This window comes from Centrocercus urophasianus, unplaced genomic scaffold (assembly GCF_019232065.1).
Source record: "Centrocercus urophasianus isolate 14NV4802_14NV808 unplaced genomic scaffold, USGS_Curo_1.0 seq_2, whole genome shotgun sequence".
NCBI lineage: Eukaryota > Metazoa > Chordata > Aves > Galliformes > Phasianidae > Centrocercus > Centrocercus urophasianus.
In genome coordinates, this window is record NW_024884755.1 from 13,393,065 (window position 1) to 13,417,846 (window position 24,782).

The window sequence follows — 24,782 nt, forward strand, 5'->3', positions numbered from 1 at the left end:
GAAGGGAGGGGTCTATTTTCTACTTCTGCTTTGCTGAGTCAAACCATGTGCAAAGCAGTTCAGAGCTGGAGAATTTCAGTTCCTATAATTTTTAGCAGGAAAACAGAGCTGCTACTGTTTTTGTTCCTTCCTACAGAGATTTGTAGCTTTGCTGGGCAGGAACTCTCTGCTGAAATGTGCTTAGCACAGCTGGAGCTTCTCATCACAGCTGTAAAAGAAACAATTAAAAATAACATTTGTGCTCATCAGTAGTGCCCCATTGACTTCCCCCAGTGCTAATACTTGCACTCAGCTGCCTTGGATAGGGCCATTTGTCAAACTCCATTCCTCTTCTGAGTGGGTTGTTTCATAACAGGGCTGTCATCAATATAATGGATGAGGAAGATCCTTCCTTTACTTCTGGCACAAACTATGGTGTTTTGTCACCCTTTTCTCCAAGGCAGCATGGACATCAAGGAGTATTTTGCCAGAATTTCTTACCGAGGCTCCCATGATAAACCAGACCTGGAAACCCTGACAGAAATATTCCGGCACCACATCCAAGCAGTTCCTTTTGAGAACCTCAGCATTCACTGTGGGGAAAGCATCGAGCTGGATCTAACAGCCACTTACAACAAGATAGTGAGGAAGAAACGTGGGGGCTGGTGCATGGAGAACAACCACCTCTTATCTTGGGCCCTGAAAACCCTAGGGTACAACGTCACCCTTCTGGGAGCAAAAGTTTATGTCCCGGAGCACGATGCATACGCTGATGACATTGATCATCTGTTGCTAAAAGTGGTGCTTCATGACAAATCCTACATTGTGGACGGTGGTTTTGGGATGGCCTACCAGATATGGCAGCCGATGGAGCTGATTTCGGGGAAAGATCAGCCTCAGACACCCGGCATCTTTCGCTTCCTAGAAGAGAATGGGAACTGGTACCTTGAGAAGGTGAAAAGGAAGCAGTATGTTCCCAACCACAGCAACACTGCTCCTCATAACGTGGACAAAGAAGTTTGCCGTCGAGTTTATCTCTTCACCCTCCAGCCCCAAGACATAGAAGAGTTTAGAGCCAGAAATCTGTACCTGCAGACTGCCCCAGACTCACTTTTTGTTACAAAGTCCATCTGCAGCCTGCAGACCGCCGATGGGGTCCGGGCACTCGTTGGGTGGAAGCTCACTGAGATAAAGTACAATTACAAGGATAACATGGATCTGGTGGAAATCAGAATCCTTGCAGATGAAGAAATGGAGAAAACATTGAAGGAGAAATTCAATATAATATTAGATAAGAAATTTGTACCCATCAATACAAGCAGGTTGTCTCTGTTTTAACTCACTGCCTGTATTATAATTCAATATGGTGGCATTACGCGAATTCTCCCCCCTCTTCCTGACAAGAATCTAAAGGTTAATCTTTCTCTTTCCATTTACCCCAGCATAAGGCAGAACAGATTAGCATGAATCAGGAAAAGCAATTGATTTTCACAACTGTTCCTGCATCTCTCCTTGGTCTGAGTACAAATAATTTCTTCCTCACTCAATCAAATCACTCCCCTTCTGTTTGTGCTTAGCTGGCAACAGATGCTGCCCATTCCCTGCTCCATTCATCTCTTAAAAGCTTTTCCCACTAACCCAGAGCAGCAGGGGCAGGGAGATGGAACAGTGTGTCCCTTCCCTTATTACTTAGCTCTACCACCTGAGGAAAAAAAAAAAAAAAAAAAAAAATCACACCACATCTTAAATTAATGCCATACTATTTTTTGAAATGTAATAGCCAGAAAAATAAAGACATCCAATGCCATTTGCTGCACTAAGCCTGTCCTTCGTGCTCCTGCACCCCTCGCACTTTCTCACACAGCAATTCTAACACTCACTGAGGGGGCTATTTGTGGCTTAAAACTGGTGATGAGAAATACTAGGGGACAATTCTGCCTTCTTTCAGATTTCTGTACCCTCAGCAACATAACTAAAGCTTTCAAACTGAAAGCACCTCCTGTGGATTGTTTGTGAGCACCAGGAGAGGACTGCTGGAAGTGCACCCTCCTCACACAAGGCTGTCACTTCTATAACAAACATTACTGCTTGTCAATTAGTTTTTCCAAAATGTATGTATTTGACTGCTTGTAGTGATTCTAATTATACTGATAGAAGGAGAAATGATGAATCTTAGTCAGATACCTAAAGGCTAAGATTTTTAGCATGAGAAATTACACAAATGTAATCACTTTGCCCTGTGAGATGATGCTTGATGTCCCTTTATGTACAAATCACACAGCATTACAACTATGCACTTACAATTAATAACGTAAGCCAATTACAATTAAATAAAAAGACAAGAACTGTGAAGTATTCAATCTGTTTGTTCCTCTTGTGTTACAACCTCTAATCCCAAAGAAAAAAAATGACATTAATCACCACAACTACCCCGACTGCCTGCATGTGCTGATGTTTTACAGCTAAGGCTGTTAGAAATGCAGTAACTCACTGACCCTCCTTTTTTACTATTTGTTTGTTAAGCAATGTGTGCAGCTTCCTGCAACTAGAAATTTACAGTTAGCAAAAGCTGCTGCTGTTCTGCATCTTCCAAAGGCATTTCACAGAGACACAGCTAGCTCTCAAATGCATCCGTATGTGTTTGGATGTAAGCATGCACACAAGGCTCCCCCTATCCTATGGGGAAATGAGATTTTAACCTCGAAGTAAATTGCAGAAGAAAAAGGGGATTGTCATAGGGCAGGAGTATCCTGTCATGCAGGTGGTCAGCAGGAACCAGCCCAGAATCTACTGGATTCACAACTGAGCAGAGTGAAAGCAGAGATGGAGGAGATAGCCAGAGGAGGCTGCAGCAGGAAGGAAGCTGTGGCCTGGAAGCTCCTTGGCCCCTGCCTGGCTATTTCTCATGCTTTGGGTTGGTTTGTTGGCTCAGAGGAAAGGCTAAAGGGTTAAGCTCATTGCCCAGAGATGCCGCACATGAAGGGCAAACAATGACAGAGAAAAAGTGCTGTTCTTTCAGCTGACTCAGCTCCAGAGGTCCCTGCCCTGGCTGCTACCTGCTGGCCCAGCTCAGCACTGCCAGCCCTATCGAATCACATGCAGTTGTGTTGGGAGAGGAGAAAAAAAAGACTGCTCAGCTCAGATTTCACTAGTTTGCTTTTTTCCTTATCAGAGGCAAAGTCTTAAAGGCCTAGAAGGCTTCAGTAGCACCCTACCAGCTGTGATTAACCCTACTGCTGCCACCTCCTGTCTACAGGTCAGTGACTTGCTTGGCTTGGCTTAGCAGCTCTCAGTCCTAATTTACTTCCTGCAAGATTCCTTGACATCAGTGTCACTGACATATCAAATGTTGCACTCTTGCTTGGCTGCTTTGGCATGGGTGCTCCAAAGACTGAAGCACTGGGGCGATAGGGATTGCAAATGAGTGACAGCCACTTGCAAAAGGTGCTCATGCTACCTGTAATGGATTGCTGCCTTGCATTCCTGAAGGACTTTTAGCTGTCAAACAGTAATTTGGGAGGTTTAAGCCTACACGATGTTATAAGCAGTCTGGGGAATGCATCATGTTCTGGCTCTTCATATAGCACCTACCACAGTTAATTGTATGGCAGGGCTTTCTGTGCTTATGCAAAAAAATAAATAAAAAAAAAATCAAGTAATAAGACCATTAGAACATACAATATTATGAAAAATTAAACTAATCTGCCTTCCTGTTCTGGTTCTGCTGGAGGAGAATGCTATCCCTGTCAGGCAGCAAAAAGCAGCCTCAATCTTTAAGGGCAGCAGCTTTCATTGCAAACACTCCTGGGAACTTAGCAGCTAGCCAGCCAGCCTGCAGCTCCTAGTGCAGAGGTAAGCACCCACATGTCTGAGCTCTCACTTCTGCATGTAGCTGTGGACAAACCTTCTGCCACCCCCGTGCATCTGCATACCACATGCTTTGCACTGTAGGCATATTAGCAAAGTGTGAATTACAGCCACCTGAGGATTGACAGTATGTGTAGCACTGCAAGGTCGTTGCCAAAGTACAAAGATCAAGTGCTTGAAACGAACTCATTTTATGCTGAGCCAGGGTGTATGAAAAAGCCAGCTCCTGTCCTGCAATTCAGCTTAAAATCAAATACATTGTATAGGCACGTGCAAGAGGATCTTACCTTGGAAGTCTCTCTTGAATTCTGGTAGGGAAGAATCATTCTGGTTTTGGATGCAAGCCATTCCCTGGGTGAGGGTTTGCACCGCTATGCCCTGCTGTGGTGGGCAGTGGTGCTGTGTAGAAAAGGAAGTCTGCCTCCAGGAAGCCGTGAGAGCAAATAGCAGTTTACATGGCTGCTACCTGCCTACATTCACTAACAACGACTCTTTCATACTGCAGCCTTATCCTACACAGATATTTCAGTAGCAGTAGATACCCGTCTCTATTACACAGTTGTTAAACTGATGAGGTCCCGAGCTGAGGAAGCTGTGGCACAAGCTTTTGCTACAAGTTCCCCAAGCCCAGCTGCCTGTGCCCCATGGAGGCTCCCAAAGGCTCATACACCACAGGGATCCTAATGCTGCAGATGGGCTGCAGGGCTCTGGCTCACAGCAGGGATGGATGGGCACTTACTTGAAAGCCACTGCCAAGTTTATGAGATTCACCAGGCTAAGGGACTCACTTGGCTCCTCCTGGGCACAAAGGTGCAGTTTGACACCATCATAAGAATGAGATGCTTCTATCTGGCTATGCAGAATTGCTGAAAATGAGAGTAGAGAGAAAAATGAGGCAGAAAACCAAAGGATGGGCTTCGCAGCATGCACGTCTGCATCTATTTGGTGGTATGGCTCTGTACAATCAGTGTTTCCTAGGAGATTCTGCCAGAGATGAGTGCTCTTGTCCTAAAAAGAGATGAAAAAAAAAAAAAAAAAACACACAAAATGCAGTATCAAATACAGTTTTTTTTTTTCTTCACGTGGCCTCTTTGGGTCCTTCTGAAGCTAAAATGTTTGTTTCTTATTCCCTTATTGTGATAGTACTCTGTTTTATCATATTTTCCTGTGTCACACAGTCTGAATCTCGGTACTAGTGCAAATCAGCAGAAATACAACTAAGTGTGTTATGCTGATGGCTTCAAAGTTGGGGCTAAGGTCTAGAGATAAGGTCATATGGCGCATTCACCTTCCAGGACAAGGGCATTTTCATTTATGTGTTCAAAATTTATGTGATTTTCAAAAGCTCCCTGCACTCTCAGAAATTGGATCTAGCTGCTGGTCATTTCTAGGAGAGCAGGTGGACCAAAACTGAGAATGGTTGCTGGGAGGTGATCTCTCCCATGTCATCTATGTCAAAGAATTATTGGAAAATCTTCTCAGGGAATGTATGAGTGATTTCAAGGAGGAAAAAAAAATCTTCAGACCTTTTTGGAACTTCATACAGTCCTTATCAGATTATAAATCATTCTGGGGGAAAAAAAACCACAAACATATTTGGAATGGAAAAAAAAGCTAAATGAAATCGAAATTAAAGGCAAGACAAATCCCTACAGACACCAAATCAGTCAGTGGATTAAAAGTCTTATAGGGAACCTTTTGCATCTCTGCTCTTTCCGCTAATGAAAAGAAAGGGAATGAGAGACACGAAGACACAAAAACATATGCAACAATTTGAGCTGAATTCTTTGGTTTGTAAAAGATAGCAAAAGAAACCAAAAGTCACTGGATGCGTCCTGAAGGTGTTTGAAGTAATTATGAGTTCTCCTGGCTTTTGGGTAGAACAATTAACAATCCCTTCTTTTTAACAGACAGAATCAAAGCTGTGTCTGAACTCCACAGGAAAACTAAAGAGATTAAGAACAACAACAGTTTACTTCGCATGGAAGCTTGTCTGAAATAGTGACACATTGAGGAGTTTATCCTGGTTAGCTAAAGCCATGAATGTGAAAGTCCCCTGTTAAATTATCTGTGTGATAAAGAATTACTTAACTGTTACAGTAAAAGCAGTAGTAAAGCATTGCAGTTACTATTGCTAGCATAGGCTAACAGCTTGTTTGCAAACCTCATTTGCCAGTTTCCTAAAATTTTGGTCACGTGGACATTCATCCAGGGCCAAAGATTCTGTTATGCCATGTGCTGTGTTTTCCTGTAGCAGAGACACCCAACTGTGCTGAAAACAATTTCTGAGAGATAGAGCTTTAGTGTTACCTGCTTCCCTTCTTGTCTCTTTAAGAAATACAGATGACAGAAGCAGCTCTAGCCTGTATTCATCTCTACCAAAGGCACAGGTGTCTTTCAGATCTTCAGTGAAACAGCCTCAGATACATTTGCAGGCTGGTTAACCTGTGCTACAGAAATGGGAGGGAAGCCCCTTGAGAGCTGCACAACAGTAACTGGCTATTTTCCTGCTCACACAGGTAAAATGAACATTCAGGAGTATTTCTCAAGAATTTCTTTTGATGGCTCCCGTAAGGATGCAGACTTGCAAACCTTAACAGCCATCTTCCAGCATCACATCCAGGCGATTCCTTTTGAAAACCTCAGCATGCATTGCGGAGAGACCATTGACCTGGATTTGCAATCTACTTACAATAAAATAGTGAAAAAGAAACGTGGTGGATGGTGCATGGAAACAAACTACCTTTTATTTTGGGCTTTGAAAGAAATGGGGTATGACGTCTGTGTGCTCGGAGGAAACAGTTATGACCCAGCAAAGAAGGCATACATTGATCAAATAAATCACATCCTACTGAAGGTTGTGATCAAGGGAAGTTCCTACATAGTAGATGCTGGTTTTGGTGGTGGTCCCTACCAAACATGGCTGCCGATGTTGCTGATTTCTGGGAAGGATCAGCCCCAGATTCCTGGCATCTTCCGCTTCACAGAAGACAGTGGCATCTGGTACTTGGAGAAAGTCAAGAGGAAACATTATGTTCCAGAGGGAAGTGTTCCTTTCTCTGATACTCCAGAAATGGGCAATATCAGAAAACTGTATTCATTCACACTTGAGCCAAAACATATAGATGACTTCCAGGAGCTAAACACATACCTACAAGTGTGTCCGGATACCATACTTCAGAAGAAGTCCATCTGCAGCCTCCAGACAACTGAAGGGTTTTATGCCCTAGTTGGATGGACCTTCTCTGAGATGAAGTACAAGTACAAGGAGGACACAGACCTGCTGCAGACCACAACCCTGACAGATGAAGAGATTGCGGAGACACTGAAAGAAAAATTCAACATAGTGTTAGAGAACAAATTGATACCAGTTAATGTTCGTGGCTTGCCACCTAATCTGGTAGATTCCATATAATTCACAACACAGCTAAATGAGTCTTTAAACGTCCAGTATTGAAACTTCTAAAACTAACATTAAAAGCACTAATGAATCCTAAAAATTCAGCTAATTAGATAAGCAGAAAGCTTGGTAAATTCAAGTATATTGTTAGTTAACTGCCCATTCTCATTTCATATTTTTTCTTACGCTTCTCCTTTAGAAACTAAAATATCTTACTTCCTTTAATCTTCTCATGTGGAAACTGTATTTTGTCTCCCTTAAATTTTGTTCCAACTCTCTGTATCTCATTTGCTGCTGCTGCTGTAGCAGCAAAAAAAAAAAAAAAAAAATCTTAAGTATAAAACGAGACCAAAATTATCTAGAAGAAAAAGCTGTATTACCATTTTACACAGAAGATCTGTAACGCTGTAATGTTTTTTGGTATTATTTCCAATCTTCTTCTCAACACATTTTTTGCAAATTGTTCAGTTCTTTTAATGGTCTGAAGCAGAGACTTGAGCTGGATTTGGCCATAAAAATTTCATAAGGAAAAAAGGAAAGAAAGGTTAAAAGTTCCTCAAAACACCCCACTATTAGGTACTGATGAGTTGCTGATGAAGTGAGTTGAGAGACTCATGTCCTATTCCCTTACCAGATATTGGCTTGAAATGAGCTATTCATGTAAGGGAACTTAAAAACAAACAGAAAACCCCTCCAAACTCTTCAATTCTGTGCTTTCAATTTTAGCTCCTTTCAGTACGATTTTTCTGAAATTGAAATAAGATCAATAGGAGCTGAGACTCTTCAACAGTTCTTGAGAAAAATCAGACTTCTGGTATCTGAAATTGAAACAATCAATATTAGACCAACCTCTGAAAAATATAATATAAACAGTCAGGGCCCCGCTTTCCTCTGACATCAAACAGGCACAACAATAAGCTGTGCTGCTGTTTATTATCAACAGCATTCTGCACAAAAGTGACAATAAAGACAAGATCCTGGAAAAGTGAAGAACTCTGGGAAGTTAAGACATGCCAGCAGTGTGTTTTCACAGCATGTTGGATGCCTTTTACCTTTCTGATGCTGAGTTTCATGGCAGGTGCTGAACACGATGAGCAATGAATGAGGGTGGCATAAGAACATCGGTCCTCAGCCACACCAACTGATGGGGCAGTGTGTGCCTAAAGCTCAGGTACAGCTCCCAGATACATCCTGACATGGTTTTCATCTTCCCAAAAAGGATCACCATCTTCCCCATCCATCAAATGAAGGAGACAGGCTGCACAAGGAGAGAATCACAAACAGCTATGTAACATCACGAAGGTACAGACAGACAATTCTGGGAGAGCATTACTTTGTTCTCATGCAACACTGTGCCAATAAATGTTTGTCATGGTATTTGTTACAGCTCCCAAGTAACTACTGCTGCAGTGGAAGCTTTGAAGGGATCAAAAAGGTTCTTTGTGTGCCAAGATGGATCATTTCGTACATCCGTGGAGCATGGGAAAACACAGCCTGCAAACACCTTGGCAACTGCTTGCACCAGGAGGAAGCGTAAGACTAACCTCCTCCACAAATTGCTCCATTACCAAATAACAGCAGTGCAATTATAAAAAAACTACAGAACCATTTGTGAATATCTACCGAAATTACGTTACATGGAGAACAAGTTCAGGCTGGTCTTAACCAGCGGAAAACATTAACATCTACTAATGGAGAAGAAACAAAGTTTAATTTGCTCATGGATCAGTGAAGTCCAAACATGTGCATTCATTTTTGGTGGACTCTGCCCTTTCTTGGCACTTAAGATGCAGGAGTGAGGGACTGCAGAGCTTAGAGAAGTCAGCCCCCACAACTTGTATCCATTGCTGGCTCTCCAGGCTGCTGCCCCAGCAATAACCAACCCAGAAACTGCAAACATCAACAAAGAAGGTTATTTTAAGAGGTAAGCTAATTTTCTCAGAACTAACAGACCAACCAAATAAATGGCTTCTTTATGATGGTAAAAAGATATCGGGACCCACATAAGCAAAATTCTCCTTAGCATAAATATTTTAAAAACGTAGAGCCTAAAATAATGGCTGCTTATAGAGGGCAAAATGATAAAGTGATCTCAAATCTTCTGCCTCTTCAGGAGGAGATTCACATGTCTACAAGAGAAACTTTAGCCAGAGCAGTACATACAAATTCAGAATGACAATCTTTTCTTAAAAATTAACTTTTTTAAATTTTTAATTACATTGAAGGACATTGCACATTCAAAGATTAAAAGACCATTTAATAACCAGTAGATCCTGCTTTTTGAAAATAAAATTAAAGTCCTTAAAAAAAAAGTTAAAGTGAAATTACAGGCTGTGTTTTGCCATCTTCAGAAAGCCTGTGTGCTGGTATGTTAGGATTAAAGTAGGCAGATATATATATATGTTCTAACAGTGAAATTGCTGATAATGTGCATAATCCTAGTAAGGTATATTTGTGCTTGAATACCTTCATTTGCACATTTAGAAGAAGTCCTTGAGAGTTTTCTTGCTCACAATTGTAGGATTTCCTTTTTAAAATCTAGGTTTTTATCTCCTATGGTTAAGATCTAACACAGATCAACATAGTATTAGGGAACCGCAGAGAGAAATTACTAGTATTATAAACTCAAGAACCAACTTTATGCTGGTGTGATCTACTTAGCATTTAATCTGACTAGGTAGGATCAGATAGACTTGGATTCTGCAAGTCAAAAGAATGAAATGCCAGAACTTTGTGTTCTACTGAACAAACATTACACTGGAATATCCTCCAGCAATACACTCGCATTATCACTGGAAGTTAAATTCCCTTCTGTAGAAAATAACATGCAGCTTTTGATGAGGCTCTCCATTCACTTTGGACAGCTGCTTCTATAACATCCATATGCACATCATAAACCTGTCACTGAAAATCACCTTGAGAAATTCTAGCATGCAGTAAACATTCAATGGTTCACTGCAGCATTTATCTGAATACAATAGACTTCCCAAGTCACTAATATTAAGTGTCTAAACCTCAGCTTACTGCATTCACAAAAGATTTCCAACTAGCTTTGCAGGCTGTCAAGAAGCTAAATATTTGCACTAACTCTAGACTGCTGAAATGCTTAGGATTTTCTTTGTAAAGATTCAAGCCTTCAAAACCTTTTACCTCCAGTTCAATGTCCAAGCAGACAATCTACAGTATTTTTTACAAAAAGTATCTCACCAGACATCTACAGGTCCCGGCCCACAATGATGGCCAGCAGATTACAATGGACTGTTGTGAAAGCCACATCGGTGCACATGACTTTTCATGGATTAGAAGACAGAAATTACGTTGTATAGCTCCTCATCCAGCAGACTAGGTCATGAAGAGTCCTGTGAAGCCAAGACAGGAGATGGGTTCAGCTAGAGATAGGACAGACAAGGTATATCCTGAGCATAATGCTGTTACGCCTCCTTTGGCAAAATAAATCAAGTTTTGGGAAAGGCCATGTCTAGAGAGCTTTAAGCCACTCACTGCCCACTTTCAAAGCACCCTGTGGGCACAGCAAGGACCAGAGATATGCTCTTTGTATTTTAGGTCAGTCGCCTCCATTCAGGTTCATTATTCCTACACCAAAACGAGTTTGTGCAACACTCAGAGCAGACAAGAGACTCAGTGGTCTGTGTCTCTTGAAAAGGTCAAGAGTTTTTTTTTCCAGATACAATTACCTGAATAAAATTTGACACTTTACAAAATGTGCAGGGAGTATCATTTTCACTTCTTGTAAGTGGTGAAAAGAGACACCTAGAGAATGAGCCATTCGTTTTTTGATCACAGAGTAGCGGCAGGCTCATGAAAAGAACATGTGAATCCTGGCTCAAATTATTTGCCCTCCAACTGTCAGACAACACTGCTTCCCCCACTGACACTCATTTCATTCAGCAGTTAGACTATTTTTCATGAAACATACTGAACACTCCCTAGTGTGATCTTGCATTTCTTCTTAACCCTGCCCTTACAATGCAAGGACATCAAATCCCCATTTTGCAGGCATTGTGTATCAAGCTGCCATTCCATCAGTTGTTTGCCATAGGGATGTCTCCAGGACAAAAAATAAACCCCCGCATGCACTGCTCTTCTTAACCCTGGGAACTGTTTGATGTGAATACTTGTTACCTTTAAAAACTGCTCTGATGAGGTTCAGTAGATTAATGCATCTTTGCAGGCAGCAGCCTGGGCAGTTCTTCACAGCATCATAAATCATTGATGTAAAGAAACAAAACTAAAACACATTTCCTTCCTTCACAGGAGACATGAATCTTGAAGAGTATTTTGCAAGAACTGGGTATAAAGGTTCCCTTGAAAATCAAGACTTGGAAACCTTAACTGATATATTCCAGCACCACATCCGTGCTGTTCCATTTGAAAACCTCAGCATCCATTGTGGGGAGAAAATTACTTTGGAGCTGGAGCACGTTTATAACAAAATTGTGCACAAGAAGCGTGGTGGTTGGTGCATGGAAAATAACCAGCTATTGGGTTGGGTCCTGAAATGCCTGGGGTATGACGCCAGCTTTTTGGGAGCCTACGTGTTCAACCCACATGAAAACGCGTATGCCACCATCATGACCCACCTCCTGGTGAAGGTAGTTATTGAGGGCAAAGCCTACATTGTTGACGCAGGCTTTGGTGTATCCTACCAAATGTGGCAACCAATGGAGCTTGTATCAGGGAAAGACCAGCCCCAGGCTCCTGGTATCTTCCGTTTCACAGAAAAGAATGCCATCTGGTACCTCGAGAAAATGAGACGGAAACAACATATCCCCAATCAGAATTTCTCTAATTCTGATCTCCTAGAGAAAAAAGACTGTCGGAAAGTGTATATGTTCAGTCTGGAACCACGGACAGTGGAAGATTTCTGCTTTCAGTGCACGTACCTTCAGACGTCTCCAGAGTCCCTCTTCACAAAGAAGTCCATCTGCACCCTTCAGACCACCGACGGCTTCCGAGCTCTCATTGGGTGGACGCTCACTGAGACCAAATACAATTACAAGGAAAACATGGATCTGGTAGAATTTATAACCCTTAAAGATGAAGAGGTGGAGAAGACACTGAAAGATAAATTCAACATCACCCTAGAGAGAAAGCTTGTCCCAATTAACATCAAAGGATTTTATACAATCTAGATGACTGGAAAAACCCACGGTAATGCTGCACGCGTACAGCGCCTTCCATGTCTGTGCAATCACTACTGCAAGATTATGGGATTCCCTTGCAGGCAACTGAAGGAAAAATACATTAATACCAGATTAAAGTGAATTTCACTCTGGAGAAAGGAGAAAAACAGGGATTTAAGACTCATCTGTCAGGTAGATGGAATTATTTTCTGTGAGATGACTGCGGTTCAGTTTTTTGGCACGAATGTAGAGACTGATTTGAATCTGGTTATAAACTTGGGTAAGAAATATCTCAGAGTAATTTTGGAGTGCCTGTAGCACATAAATTGGAGTAAGGATTATTAATTGTGATATGCTGCCAACACATTTTCTACGGCCATTATAGGAAAAAAGTCATCTGCGAGCTTTTAGACAATGAAGTATGCATTTAAAACTTCATTTTTCACCAGATCTAACCACTCACTGCTCATCTCATTACCTTTAATATAGGTTGAACAATATTGTCATCTTTGAAAGGAACATTAGGAGGTGTAATTCCTTCACCATCATCCTTAGATGAAAACACAGTACGAAATGAAAATTATCATCATGTGCATCCCTTCTGTCATTACTGCAGCAAACTGCCCAAGGTAATTTTTGGTACATAGGTATTTTTCCTTTGATGCGAATTGTATATACTGCAGCATTATTGTGTCTGATGGGTTCTAAGGAGATACCTACAAGCTTTGCTTCTGATAAATAATCATCCTGTAACAGGTTGAGTGGTGCTTAAATGTCTCAACTAGCTTAGATGTACTTCTACCTCAAATGGGGCAGAAATTTCATATTTTCAGTATTGCAAATTATTTGTATAACAGCAGTAGAACAATGAAGCTGACCCCGCTACAGCCTTAAATCCACCCTGCTTTTTGTGTATAGCAAATATGGGAATCCGCATGCTATCCTGAATGACAAATGCTTAGCATAAGATCTCTAGTGTCACAAGTTAGTTTCGTCATCTGTATTCAGTTGAAGAAAAACAAACAAATAAATAAATCAAGCCACCATGGAGCCAACCAAATATGAAGAAACTCCTTTAAAGTATTTAACAATTGCATTTCCCCTTTAAAAATTAAAAAAAAAAAGTTTCCCCCATCACGCTTTTCTGCAAAAAGCCTGACCAAGAAAACCACTGAAGAAGCAAAAATGCTCTCAAGTCCATGAGATCAGCAGCAATACTGGAAAATACCCTTCACACGATAATAAAGGGAAACAAAAACATGAAGAGTTGCTGTCTTGCATGCACCATTAACTAAGTAAATGAGGTCTGCACAGTCGTGCTGTCGATCTGCTGGTCAACCCTGCCCGCCAGATTTCTTGAACCAAACAGGCCAATACCAAATTTGGCAGTGTGCTGGAGATGGTAAGTTGTGAGAGCTGCCTGTAAAGAACGTGCAGGTTGAAGAGAAGGTCCCCTACCATGTCCTGTGCTGGGCTGGCTCCTCCCTGTCCATTGGCCATGGTGGCAGTTCTGCCTGCTCAGAGACAGAGAACTAAGGACCAAGCAGGAAGCAATTGGAGACAATGAAAGATCTTACTGAGGTGGGAACACTTTTTCTATGAACTAAAGACTTTGTTCTGTAATTTGCATTCTTACTACTACATCATACTAAGGTCTCATTAAGGGTTTTCACCCCTTTCTAAGTGATTGATCACAAGCTGTTCCTCAAGATCCCAAGGAACATTCTGAGTTTCAGAACACTTACCACCTCCATTTTGGCTGACAGAAAATCCCATCTGCATTCAACCTAGGTCGCCAAACCATATTCCTCTATGCAGTGAACTACAGCTGTTCTCTGGTGCTGCCGCCTCTTGTCTTGAGGGCAACCATTTACAGGCTAGTTATTCTGCCTCTGTATTTCTCTAGAGATGTTCCTGCTATTGCTCCCAGGTAATTGCTCAGGTTGTGATGTGCAAGGCATCCTCAAGCCGAGCACTATAGACTCACACTTTAACCATGTCTGTAAAGATGAGATTCAACACAGGTACTCCTTCCAAGTATTACTTTCTTAAGATTTATGTGGTGGGCAATGACTGAAGCTTCAGCCCTTTCTCTGACTCCACCTGTTGATAACAACTTTCTGAGATGTGTTTTTCCTCTCCACGTGACAAGTATAACCAGGTCCTCATCATGCAGCATCAAATCACATAAAGAAAAGTCAACACGTACAGGAACCGTTCCACACTTTAAAGCTCCCGATAAGCTGATGAAAAGCCTGAAATTATTCAGGTGTGAATGTCAGACCCAAAATGTCTCAAAGGTTTGGGATGAGAATGGTGTAAAAACAAATAAAACCAAACAAACCCAGAAGCCTCCTGCCGCAGTTTCACTAGCAAGGCATTATTACAGAAGACAGACACTCTCCTAGACCAAAAAGAAAAATACAAACAAGTAATGAAAGCATGAGCTCTCAGAGAAGCTTGCATTCACATGCAGTAGTGAAACAAAGAATCACACAGCTGAAAGGCACTTTGACATCCTTTGCCATCACTATACCTTATTAACAATCTCTCTTTAAGAAAGGTTTAATGAGAGCCTAAGGTATTGTGCAGTTTTAGTTGCAGATTGTTGTTCAAATGAAGCAGAGCAAACGCATAGAACCCGCCGCCTCCTCCCACCCCCACTTTTACAATTCCAAGTAAAATTTACAAGTACAGCATTCCAATTAACAGAAAGATGAGACAATTTCTTTTTAAGTCTGAATTCTGGAGCAGCTCCCAGAATCCCAGCCCAGCTGCCCATTACACACACAATGCCCAATGGCAATGACAGCCATCCACAATTGTGTAACTGTATAATGGAGAATCTTATTAGAAAACAAGACACACAGAGGAAGAAATGCCGTTCAAATTTCATGGCACCACTGCCCATCCTCCTCTCTCTACAAAGAGTCAAAGTTTAAAAAGCTCATGCATTACTAAAGGGAAGATTCAGGATGTCTCACTGCAGTTGCATTCTGGTCCAGTAGTTTTTAAGATCCAATTCTTAGCAGAATAAAAGAAGCAGAAGAAGAAGCATGAGCAATAAAGACGAAGTTGTTCAATTCTCACATTTCCAGCACTGTCAAAAAGAGGGACAAAAATTCCACCTGTCAAGAAGCATGTTTAAACTTAACACAGTGAGCTGTCAGCAGGCATGAACTACAACACACTTTGTTTGTTCACCCTAATAGGTACCTTAGTACAACAGGCACAATCACTTCTCATGTCTGGTAACTCTGAATTTTGCTTTTTATTTTTTTTATTTGAACAGAAATACTACTTATCCCAACTTCTTTCAGATCTCAAAGATCTCTACTTTTCATTTGGAAAACATGACCACGTGGGTTTTAAATTCTACAGCTTAGAAAGATGTTCATGAAAATGGATCTGCGTTTGAGACCGTTTCAGAGCCAAGAAAGCTTGAATTAATGTAGGTTTGCAGTATGAATATTTCACTGCTACACTTACAGCTCTGTCAAGAATAATTCAAATAGAAATTTCATACAGCACAATGTTTCTACCTTGGCTACAAAACTAGAGGTCTGATTTAAAAAAAAAAACCACACACATTTATATTTATAAAGTTGGAAATACAGATGGGTATTTCTGAGGATCCTATCATAATTCTAAATGCCTGCTGGTAACTTTGGACACACAGGCACCTTTAGAAAGTAAGACTGGGAAGATTTTGAATTCTGCCTCATTTGTAGTAATATACCATGAATCTTAACATTGCACTTTACAAACTCCTCATGGATAGGCTCTGATTATGCTACAACCAAGTAGTTGGTCATGCTACAGCATTTCAGTAGCTCACCAACCACCAGCTAAACACGAACAAAGCACCCAGATCTGAAGATAATAAACCAAGACCAGACACACTACAGTCCTCACAGTTGGTATTAGGCATTTTCAGGAGACAAATGAACCATCCTTTCTACCTCTTAAACTCCAAAACCATGGATTTACTTGAAGCTGATGAGAGTTCACTCTGCACAAACACACCTTGCCACTCAAACTCCCAGCCATTCACCAGGACACAACATGAAGTTAAGGACCTGTGTATGGCAGAATACACTTCAGCTGCACAAAATTACCCTTCATCGGACTGAACAGAATCGTGCAGTGCAACAGAACACACTGCATACAGACTTGACCAAGCAAGACTTCACAAAATGTTTACCTGAGCCACAGGTAGTTACCAGAATTACCCCAGAACTCCTCTACACAATGTCACTGAACACTCCACTTTCCCTCAGGGAAGGGCAGTTGTGGGAACATGGCTGCTGGTGGTTCAAAGAAGACACCTCCCTCAACTATCCAGCACAGCTATGTAGAAATTCTCATAAAGAAACGTATTCTCATAGAGGGGAATCAATTTCCTACTAATAAGCAAGAAAGAATAATGGGATACATTCTGAGTTTCTCTTGTGATGACCAACAATAAATCATTTCTTAGCTCAGGTCATATCTTCCGTGGGAAGAAAAACGTCTTGCCATCATTAACTTCTTTTCAGCCAGTGATAATATATGATCAAATTTTAAGTAATTCAACCAGTTGCATTTAATTAGCTCTGAAAAACTATCTCAGATCATGAATCACAGACTTTCCACCTGTACGAAGCTTCCTTACTAGGTTAGAAGTGTATTTCTCTTTCCATGTGTGATCCATCTTGAATATCTAACAAGGTGCTCCTGATGTACAGATTATAGTTCATATATCACACATGCAAATACAGACGTAAGGCTCTTTCTTCATATAATTGAGTTGTCGAAAGTGTCGTTTCACTGAGTAGTTTAAAAAATGGGAAAAAAAGAACCCTCAGGTCCTCGATGGAATGGTCACCACTTGCAACAATTTAACAAATTTCTTTCTCCAGAAAGTTATCATCAAGGATGAGTAATTTAGACACCTAGATTAGGAAAGTAACAGATGAAAACTACTACTTTTTGAAAGCCAGAATGCAGAGAACTGCTATGATTTCAGACAAAACCAGACTGACCTTTCTGTTTTCCAAAGCACTGACAAAAGGCTGTGATGCTTGGGTCCTAGCACTGCTTCAGATGCCTTTATTACATGCTGAACAGAGAAAAGCTCAGTCAGCTGATATCTGGGGACATCCGCAACCAGCACAAAACAGGATCGTTTCTTCTGACTGTATTAAGCACAATTGTTTTTTAACATTAAATTAGTTAAACCACAGTCATTAACCACAAAAAAAATAATCAGTTTTTATTAGCTCTCCAAACATGTTTCTGAAGCCGTTATTGTGCTTCTCTGTTAAGATCCAGATAATTATAAGTTTGGAATTTTTGGGTTGGAAAAAAAAGACAAGATTAGCAAACTTCTTTTGGAAGACAGAAATTGAAGGCTCACAATCTGCTCAAGTGTCAAACTGGAAACATTGTCCAATATTTGCCTTGCTCTAGGAAAAGAAAAGCTTTGCTATAAGCTCCTATTTTTAAATATGCTTTATAAAAAAATAAAATTAGAAAAATGGATTTTGTTTCTGTTCTTTTCCCAGCTTATCTGTCAAGAAGTTAAAAAATGTTTCCACTGTTTTTTTTTTGGTGGATTTTTTTTTTTTTTGAATTGAAGAGAGCAAAGGTTTTCATTTTCATAATAAAAATAGCAGCAAAAGCTGAACTGTCTCACTGGATTGGATTGAGCAAAGCTCATCTTTACTGCAAATACTTATTTTAGATGTTATCGTAAAATATAAATACTGTTGCTATTGATTGCACGTTGACACTCATCCTAGTTATGCACAACATTAAAAACAGCTGATGGGTTTAATATCCCACATGTTAAAAGCTGCTTAGAGAGGAAAGGATGTATGACATCCATTATATACACATCCACTTCAGAAAAGGCTTGTTATGTGGACAGCAGGCATTTCAACAAGGATGAACTCAGATTTACAATTCTGTCTTTCACATAAAATAGCAAAAACTCCAAACAATCTTCAGTTCTCGGTGCCATATTGGCTATATTTGGTAGACAACACTTCTATTAGCTCCAGTTGTGCAGCTGACATTAATCCTGAGGTTTTAAGAACATTTTCCTAGCTTTCTTAGGTCTTGTATTACTGTTCTCTTCCTCATCTTCATCATGGAGAACACGCTGGTCTCTTTTTTTCAAGAATTTCTTCCCTATTGTTCCCACTAGTGTTTCATATCTGTAAAGATAATTAAAAAGTGACAGTTCTTACTATAATCAGAGAGAAGTTCAATGCAGGAAATCATAAATGTAATCAACAATTAAACTATTGTAAAAAGCCCATCACTGGCAGCTTAAGCAGCACAAGTGCTACATAATCACAGATTAAATTATTATTCATTTTGATAGTTTAAGACTTTTAGCAATCTGGAGCTAAGAGGGAATTTGCATAGAATACATGGATGTCAAAAGGTGGAAAACAACTACAGGATTTTTTAACCCTGAAAGTCATGGAGCTTCCACTGAACAAACACCAGAATTCCTGGATAATCAGTTCTGTGAAGTATCAAATGCTGTTTGTTTTGTTTTTTACTTTTTATGTTTCTCCTCCCACAGAAAATGCCATAACATAGGACATATTTTACAACATAATCAGTATTGATTAGGAATAATGTACCTTCTGGCCATTTCTTCATCAGACACATCAGCCTCCATTTTATCATCCTCTTCAATTTCTTCTTTCTTGCTCTTAGAGTTCATTTGGACCATTAATTTCTGAAAATGAAGTAAGAAATAGCTTAAACATGTAACCCTGACAAAACGTCAGCTATGCTGAAATAGTGTCACCGCCAGGATAAAAGCACAGAAGGCAGGAAGCAGTTTCAATACTGCTTTCCTACATTTGCAGTACCCTGTTTAGGCTATACCACAGGGCTGCAAGAAATGGCAACATTCCTCCTTGTTGCTAAGCTAAGTTTGATTTGCTTTTGAGAAAAGAGGCAACAGAGAGACAGTTTTTTCAGTGAGCTGCACTATTCAAGCACTCTCAACAACATGGCAGGCAGCTTCAGAAGACCAGAGATTTAGTTTCTAATTTTTTCATTGTGATGCTAGTCTTTGAAATGGTTTTGTCACAGTGGAAAAATATCTGCAAAGATCTACAATAAACTACTAGTATAAACCATGAAGCAATGATAGGCCTAATCACAGTGAAAGCAAGTTCAAAATAACTCTAGGAATGCCCCATTAAATAACCTTGCATAGCCTTCTGCACGCCTCTGGCTTTGTACTTTCATCTTCTTGTTTCAGTTCAGCAGTAACACTTTTATTACTACTTCAGTATGAAATAGTTGTATGAGCATGAATCATGCTGGAAAGAAATGAAAGATCCTCTTGCCCAGAACTTCTAACTCTGGAACCTCAAGCTCTTACTTATAAAAGTAAGTGCTGAATAAACAGGGCTGAATGTTTGTAAGATTGGCTCTGAATTAAACAGGAGGAAGAAGAGCGAGCTATCTTTCTGGTGAGCAGCACGTGGAAAAGTCTCCTGAACTCAAGGAAGGAAAATCTGCAGGAGTCACATACTTATTAACCACCAACACCAGGAGGTAAGAAGTTTCTGTTTCTTAGACATTGCACTGATTGGCATTTTGGCTGAAATCACAGTTTTCCTATATAAGGAAGTGCTGCAAAGGCCAAACAGCATGGAGCGTGAACACTGAAGTCCTCATTCCTGAGGGCTTCAATCCTCAAAAGACAATTAAATAGTACCTCAATTTCCGGATTGAATCCTTTGAAGGACATTCTACCATAAAGTAGATCCTCACATGGCATAAAGCTCCTCTCTTCTATTATATAGCTCCTGCATGAAAGCCCAAACACAGCACTTGTCAAACAGCGTGCTTTAATATAATCAAATTAAACAAACGCAAAAAGCATTTGCTGCCTTCCCCCACACAAATAAACAAAACTGCAGTGTATTTTATACCATCAACTATTTTCTGAAGATTAATTGCTCTGATAAATCTTTCAATACAAAGAGCTTGGAGTGCAAAGGAATACTGCTTGCCAGTAAAGCTGTGCCAGTTCCACAAGAAAATTAACTCTCCTGACAGAAAGCACTCTTTGCTGGTACGATTCCACCTACATTAATGCTTTTGTCAGAATAAAAATACCACATAAATATCACTCTCCAGGTGGCATTACTATACCAGCAAAAGCTTCTAATGAATTTTTCATTGTGATGTTAGACCTGGTATTATTTCAGCCTGTCAGGATATAAATGTGTAATTTTCTGTTCAGCAGAGAAAGATTTTCCCATTCCCCCTCCTTTTTTTTCCTCTTCTAATGACCCTGGAAAGAAAAGAAACACGATCCCAAACCATTCTGTCATACATGGTAACAGCCATGGAAAATAGCTTATAGGTGACCTATTCTATTACAGTTCATTCGCTGGATCACAGCTTTTTACAAATTATATGTTTTCCTTTAGAAGAATTCTGTTCTCTTTTTAAAGGACAAAAGTATTTAAAAAGTAGTTCCTTTGCTATTTAAAGCACCTTTCGACATAGCAGGAAGGGACATTTGCTTCCCTATTAACTAAGCCCTCCTTTATTTTTGCTTCATCCATTCTCCCTCCTTTTTCAAAAACAGGATTTGAAGTGATCTGTACTCAGTAGACAGAACTTGCCCTGAATGGACCCAACCATGTGACTGGATTTCAGGTTACTCATACAAAGTTTCAAATTCTTTTTTTTTTGAATGAAAGAAAAAAAAAAAACCAGCAATGAATGAATTTGTTCCTGCTTGAAAGAAACTAATTACATGCATCTAGAAGAAAGTGGGGGTGAGAGAAAACAAAGTATGAAGAAACGAAAGTAGGTCAAACGCTGGATTATTTAACCTTGAGAACATTTCTGAACAAAAAAACAAAAAAAGCTGTACTCCTGGTCTGCTAATGTTTTTTTTTACTTCTTTCAATTGGTTAGTAATAGTATTTCCTGTATAAGAAAAACAATTACATTCTGTTTGCACTATAAAACAATCCAATGGTGATAAGAAGTACAAAAGTAGAAGCTTACTCTTTCTCCTTTAGGTCTGGTAAATCAAGATACCAGTGTTCGTCACTAATTATCTTCTTTTCCTCTTCATCGAGTTGCTTTTTAGTTTGTGAGTCCAAACCCCTTTGCATGAACTGAAAAGAGAGATACAACTTCAGGCTTTTTGAGTATGTTCTGGCAGGCAATAATTACATGACAACAATTAATCATTACATACTATTTAACCATTGATATAAGCAGTACATGCTTTCTGTGATCTTCTCTGAGCTTGGTTTGTGTTTGGGAAAACAGAGCAGAAGTGAACTGTGGATCACAACCATCTACTGGAAGTCAACAGTCAGCCACATCCACTCTTGGACACAAAGACATCCCAAGAGCTGGGATCTTCCTTTGGGGCTACAGAAAGCACCTCAAAAACTGCATCTGGCAGCAGGGCACATTCACACAGATACAATCTGCAGCAAGAGGCTACCAGTACTGTTTATACACACTGATGTACAAAAATTGCTTGGTGGCCACCAAGAGGAACCTGTCTGTGCAACAGCACAGAAGAATCTTATCTCAATGAATCTTACCTCTCTCATATAAGCAGCATCATTTCCATGCTTAGCTAAGCTTGCAGGCTGATAGATAACACCATTGGGGCTCGTCTGTCTCTTGAACATTAGCAGAGACTTGGACATAATTTTATTCAGTTAGTGTGGACTTGGTTTGGGGATAGAACCCAAGAAGCCATCACAAAATACTTGTCTCCCACAAAAAACATGCATTACTGAGCTTATTTAGAGCACACAGGCAATATGTGTATGCAATATACATCACATATAAACACCCACGCCTTCTCATCATTACAAAAAGTCCAGTCAAAACAAAACAAACCCCATCATGAAAACCAATATAGTGCTAACATCTCATTTTCCATTATATTTTTATTTGCATTCATTTGTGTAAGATCATTAATGAAAGAAAAATTGACTTTTGTTTTCGAGTCAACCCAAAATATGTCAAAGATTTCCAATTAAAATTACAGTATCTGCTTGAGGAAAATGAGGGAATCTATCATGTGGAAAACCATATCTCAAACCATATCATCATTCTCAAGGAGATTGTTTAGCCAGTCAGAAATCTCAGTAGGAGAAATTTTGCTACAAGCACACAATTAAATAATCATTTCACATTACATTTTAAATATTATGTTCCTAACGATTACATCAGGAATAAATAGATAAAAAAAATCTGATTGTATTTATCTGTAAGCACATGTGGATGAATCAAAAATACACCAGTGGGGTAGGTGCAGAGTATGCACGTCAATAATCGTGGGGCTATCTGGATTAGCTGGGACGTGGATCAAGCAGTACAAGAACTAACTTACAATCATATGACTCTATTATGCTAAAAGCAGGAGCCATCTTTTGACATCAAGAGGTGAGCACATCTCCGTGAAAAGATCTGACCACTGACCACACGCCACCTTTGAGTGCATATTGAATTGCAGTGATCCATCTTATCCAGAGGCAACTGCTAAAAGATTATTAAAACATTTGTCAACAACAAGATCTGCAGAAGGGAAGCGCTGAGTATAAGATCTGTGTACAAGATCTGTGTAGAACCTTCTCAAAACCCACGCACCTCTTTTAAGCTGGTTGACGCTGCTTGGTCTCTAAGCCTGCAAATGTCAAGGCACCACATTCATGACTGGTTTTTCACTGCCTGAAGGAAATCTAAAAAAACCTCTAAAAATGGCAAAAAACAGCAGCATAAGTTCCACCTAAGAAGAGATTATTGCATAAAAATGAGAAAAAGATCAGCAGTGCTGCAATCCAGAGTCTTGCCCTCTCTTGCACTGCTGCCTAACTAAACTCAACATCCAATTGCGTTTGAGAACAATGTAGGAGGTGTTTTGTTCCTTCTGTGCATGAATTTTAGCCTTTCACTAGCAGCACCTACTTACTGAGGTAAATATTTCACCATCTTACTGTATCATGGTCCACTCTACGTGGCAGATTGAACCTGTCAGCTAAATATCTTTCAGCCAAGTGTCTAAAAATATGGCCCACATGAACAGGGGGTAAAAAAATGCACAATGTTAAGTGAAACACCACAAGCAAGAAGCCACAGAGGCCCATGTAATCAAAAAATGGCCTGAGTTGAAAAGGACCACAATGATCACGTAGTTTCAACCTCCCTGCTATGTGCAGAGTCGCCAACACCAGACCAGGCTGCCCAGAGCCACATCCAGCCTGGCTGGATTATCAAAATATAACAGGTATCATTTCAAAGAAAAGTTAATGGTAATCCAACTTTTAATAGATGCAGTCTCATCACAGGAGGATGCACTTTACTGAATTAGGTGTTGAATTACACAATGAGAACCAGAACCTGCACATCCACCTGGCCTAAGACACAGAGCTACAGGCATGGTGGGCTGGCCAAGGTAACACCAGCAGCATATATGCGTCTATGGGAAGAGAGGGGGGGAAAAGTGGTCCAAGACACAGAAAGACAAGGGCCACAACGAACAGTCAATCCCTCTCCGGGGCAGCTCTCGTAGCAGCCCCTTGCTGGTGAAGTTGGTTGGAGCAGAGCAGTTCAGAAAGCATCAGGGCTAAGCGAAAAGACAGAACTAAAGACACGCGTTTGTACACATGTAAAAGCACCGCGCACAGGACACAAACAAAGCAGCCTTGCGCGGAGGTGCAAGAAGCGGAAATACCCCGACCCAGCGAGGGGCACTGAGATGGCGGCAGAGGCGCAGCCCCCACCGGGGAGGGCCGCTACAGCCCGGCGTAGCGCGCTGCTGGCCCGCCCCATCCGCTCCCAACGGCCCCGCAGCCAGGCCCGGCCCGGCCTCCCTTTACCTCCCGTTCCCGCAGACCAGCCCGCAGGCAAACCCCCCCACCTCACCTTCATGCGCAGCAAATTCTTGGACAGCTTCGTTTTCACCTCCCCGGCCATGGCGGCCCCGGCGCTGCCCGTAGGCCGCGCTGGATCCCCGTGCTCGCGTAGCGCCGCGGCCGCGTACGTTGGGGGAGGAGAGGCGGGAGGAGGCGCTAGCGGCGCGGCTCCACCCTCCGCGTTCCGGGCCGGCTGATGGCAGCGGGGCGCAGCCCGTAGCTTGGGGCTGCGGAGGAAGAGGGCGGGGGAGGGGGGGGTTGCATTGCTGGTGCGTAAAGTAGCGGCAGCCGGGCTGTATCGAGCCGGTATATAATCGGGGGGGGGGGAGAGTGCGCTCATGAGTAGGAGTGAAAATCAAGATGAAGCGGTAAATTAGTGGAGAAAGCTTAGGTTCTTTATCAGTGCCTGTGCATGTTGTGGGCTTATGGCTTAATACATAATTTTCAGATGTTTATAATGGAAAAGGGAAGAGA

At 41.0% G+C, this 24,782-nt stretch overlaps 3 protein-coding genes and 1 long non-coding RNA gene across 21 annotated transcripts in view; 2 read left to right on the top strand and 2 right to left on the bottom strand.

The window, feature by feature from the left end:
* Positions 1 to 2,334, top strand: part of LOC122161930 (arylamine N-acetyltransferase, pineal gland isozyme NAT-3) — a 19,979-nt gene extending 17,645 nt beyond the window's left edge. For 9 of the 12 annotated variants that reach the window (XM_042821731.1, XM_042821729.1, XM_042821727.1 and 6 more), the window contains one exon: positions 356 to 2,334. In XM_042821731.1, the coding sequence (XP_042677665.1) occupies positions 376 to 1,317 (942 nt within the window). In that variant the 5' untranslated portion in view covers positions 356 to 375 and the 3' untranslated portion in view covers positions 1,318 to 2,334. The other 3 variants (XR_006169349.1, XM_042821737.1, XM_042821736.1) reach the window with 3 other exon arrangements.
* An 89-nt stretch (positions 2,335 to 2,423) lies between these two features.
* Positions 2,424 to 7,261, top strand: LOC122161933 (arylamine N-acetyltransferase, liver isozyme). 2 transcript variants are annotated; one of them, XM_042821739.1, is made up of 3 exons: positions 2,424 to 3,235; positions 3,710 to 3,831; positions 6,366 to 7,261. In XM_042821739.1, exon 3 carries the CDS (start codon positions 6,371 to 6,373, stop codon positions 7,259 to 7,261), a length of 891 nt encoding a protein of 296 aa, XP_042677673.1. In that variant the 5' UTR covers positions 2,424 to 3,235; positions 3,710 to 3,831; positions 6,366 to 6,370. The 2 variants fall into 2 exon arrangements, with proteins under 2 accessions (XP_042677673.1, XP_042677672.1); XM_042821738.1 differs by lacking the exon at positions 3,710 to 3,831.
* LOC122161935 lies at positions 5,398 to 17,897 on the bottom strand. Of its 3 annotated transcripts, none has more exons than XR_006169351.1 (5): positions 12,151 to 17,897; positions 10,454 to 10,605; positions 8,299 to 8,504; positions 7,627 to 8,064; positions 5,398 to 7,171 (listed from the first exon to the last, which is right to left on the bottom strand). It is a non-coding gene; the product is annotated as an uncharacterized LOC122161935 (long non-coding RNA). The 3 variants fall into 3 exon arrangements; XR_006169353.1 differs by having other exon boundaries at positions 7,627 to 7,745; positions 7,878 to 8,504; XR_006169350.1 differs by having other exon boundaries at positions 7,627 to 8,504.
* Positions 17,898 to 18,376: 479 nt separating this feature from the next.
* MPHOSPH6 (M-phase phosphoprotein 6) lies at positions 18,377 to 24,439 on the bottom strand. Of its 4 annotated transcripts, none has more exons than XM_042821619.1 (6): positions 24,319 to 24,337; positions 22,787 to 22,935; positions 21,433 to 21,545; positions 20,123 to 20,213; positions 19,029 to 19,126; positions 18,377 to 18,590 (listed from the first exon to the last, which is right to left on the bottom strand). In XM_042821619.1, the coding sequence occupies exons 2-6, from the start codon at positions 22,790 to 22,792 to the stop codon at positions 18,449 to 18,451; spliced, it is 450 nt and encodes a 149-aa protein (XP_042677553.1). In that variant the 5' UTR covers positions 22,793 to 22,935; positions 24,319 to 24,337; the 3' UTR covers positions 18,377 to 18,448. The 4 variants fall into 4 exon arrangements, with proteins under 4 accessions (XP_042677553.1, XP_042677551.1, XP_042677550.1 ...); XM_042821617.1 differs by lacking the exon at positions 24,319 to 24,337 and adding an exon at positions 23,044 to 23,565; XM_042821616.1 differs by lacking the exon at positions 22,787 to 22,935 and having other exon boundaries at positions 24,319 to 24,439.
* Positions 24,440 to 24,782: the final 343 nt, after the last annotated feature.

Bases quoted from the DNA above. Each gene is read 5' to 3' on its own strand.
- LOC122161933 (XM_042821739.1), top strand. From the start codon at position 6,371: ATGAACATTCAGGAGTATTTCTCAAGAATTTCTTTTGATGGCTCCCGT.
- MPHOSPH6 (XM_042821615.1), bottom strand. From the start codon at position 23,103: ATGTGGTGCCTTGACATTTGCAGGCTTAGAGACCAAGCAGCGTCAACC. The intron at 20,214-21,432 runs GTAAGCTTCTAC...GCTTTCATGCAG, and splicing joins CCAGACCTAAAGGAGAAAGA to GAGCTATATAATAGAAGAGA. The intron at 19,127-20,122 runs GTACTATTTAAT...CTTCATTTTCAG, and splicing joins GATTCAATCCGGAAATTGAG to AAATTAATGGTCCAAATGAA.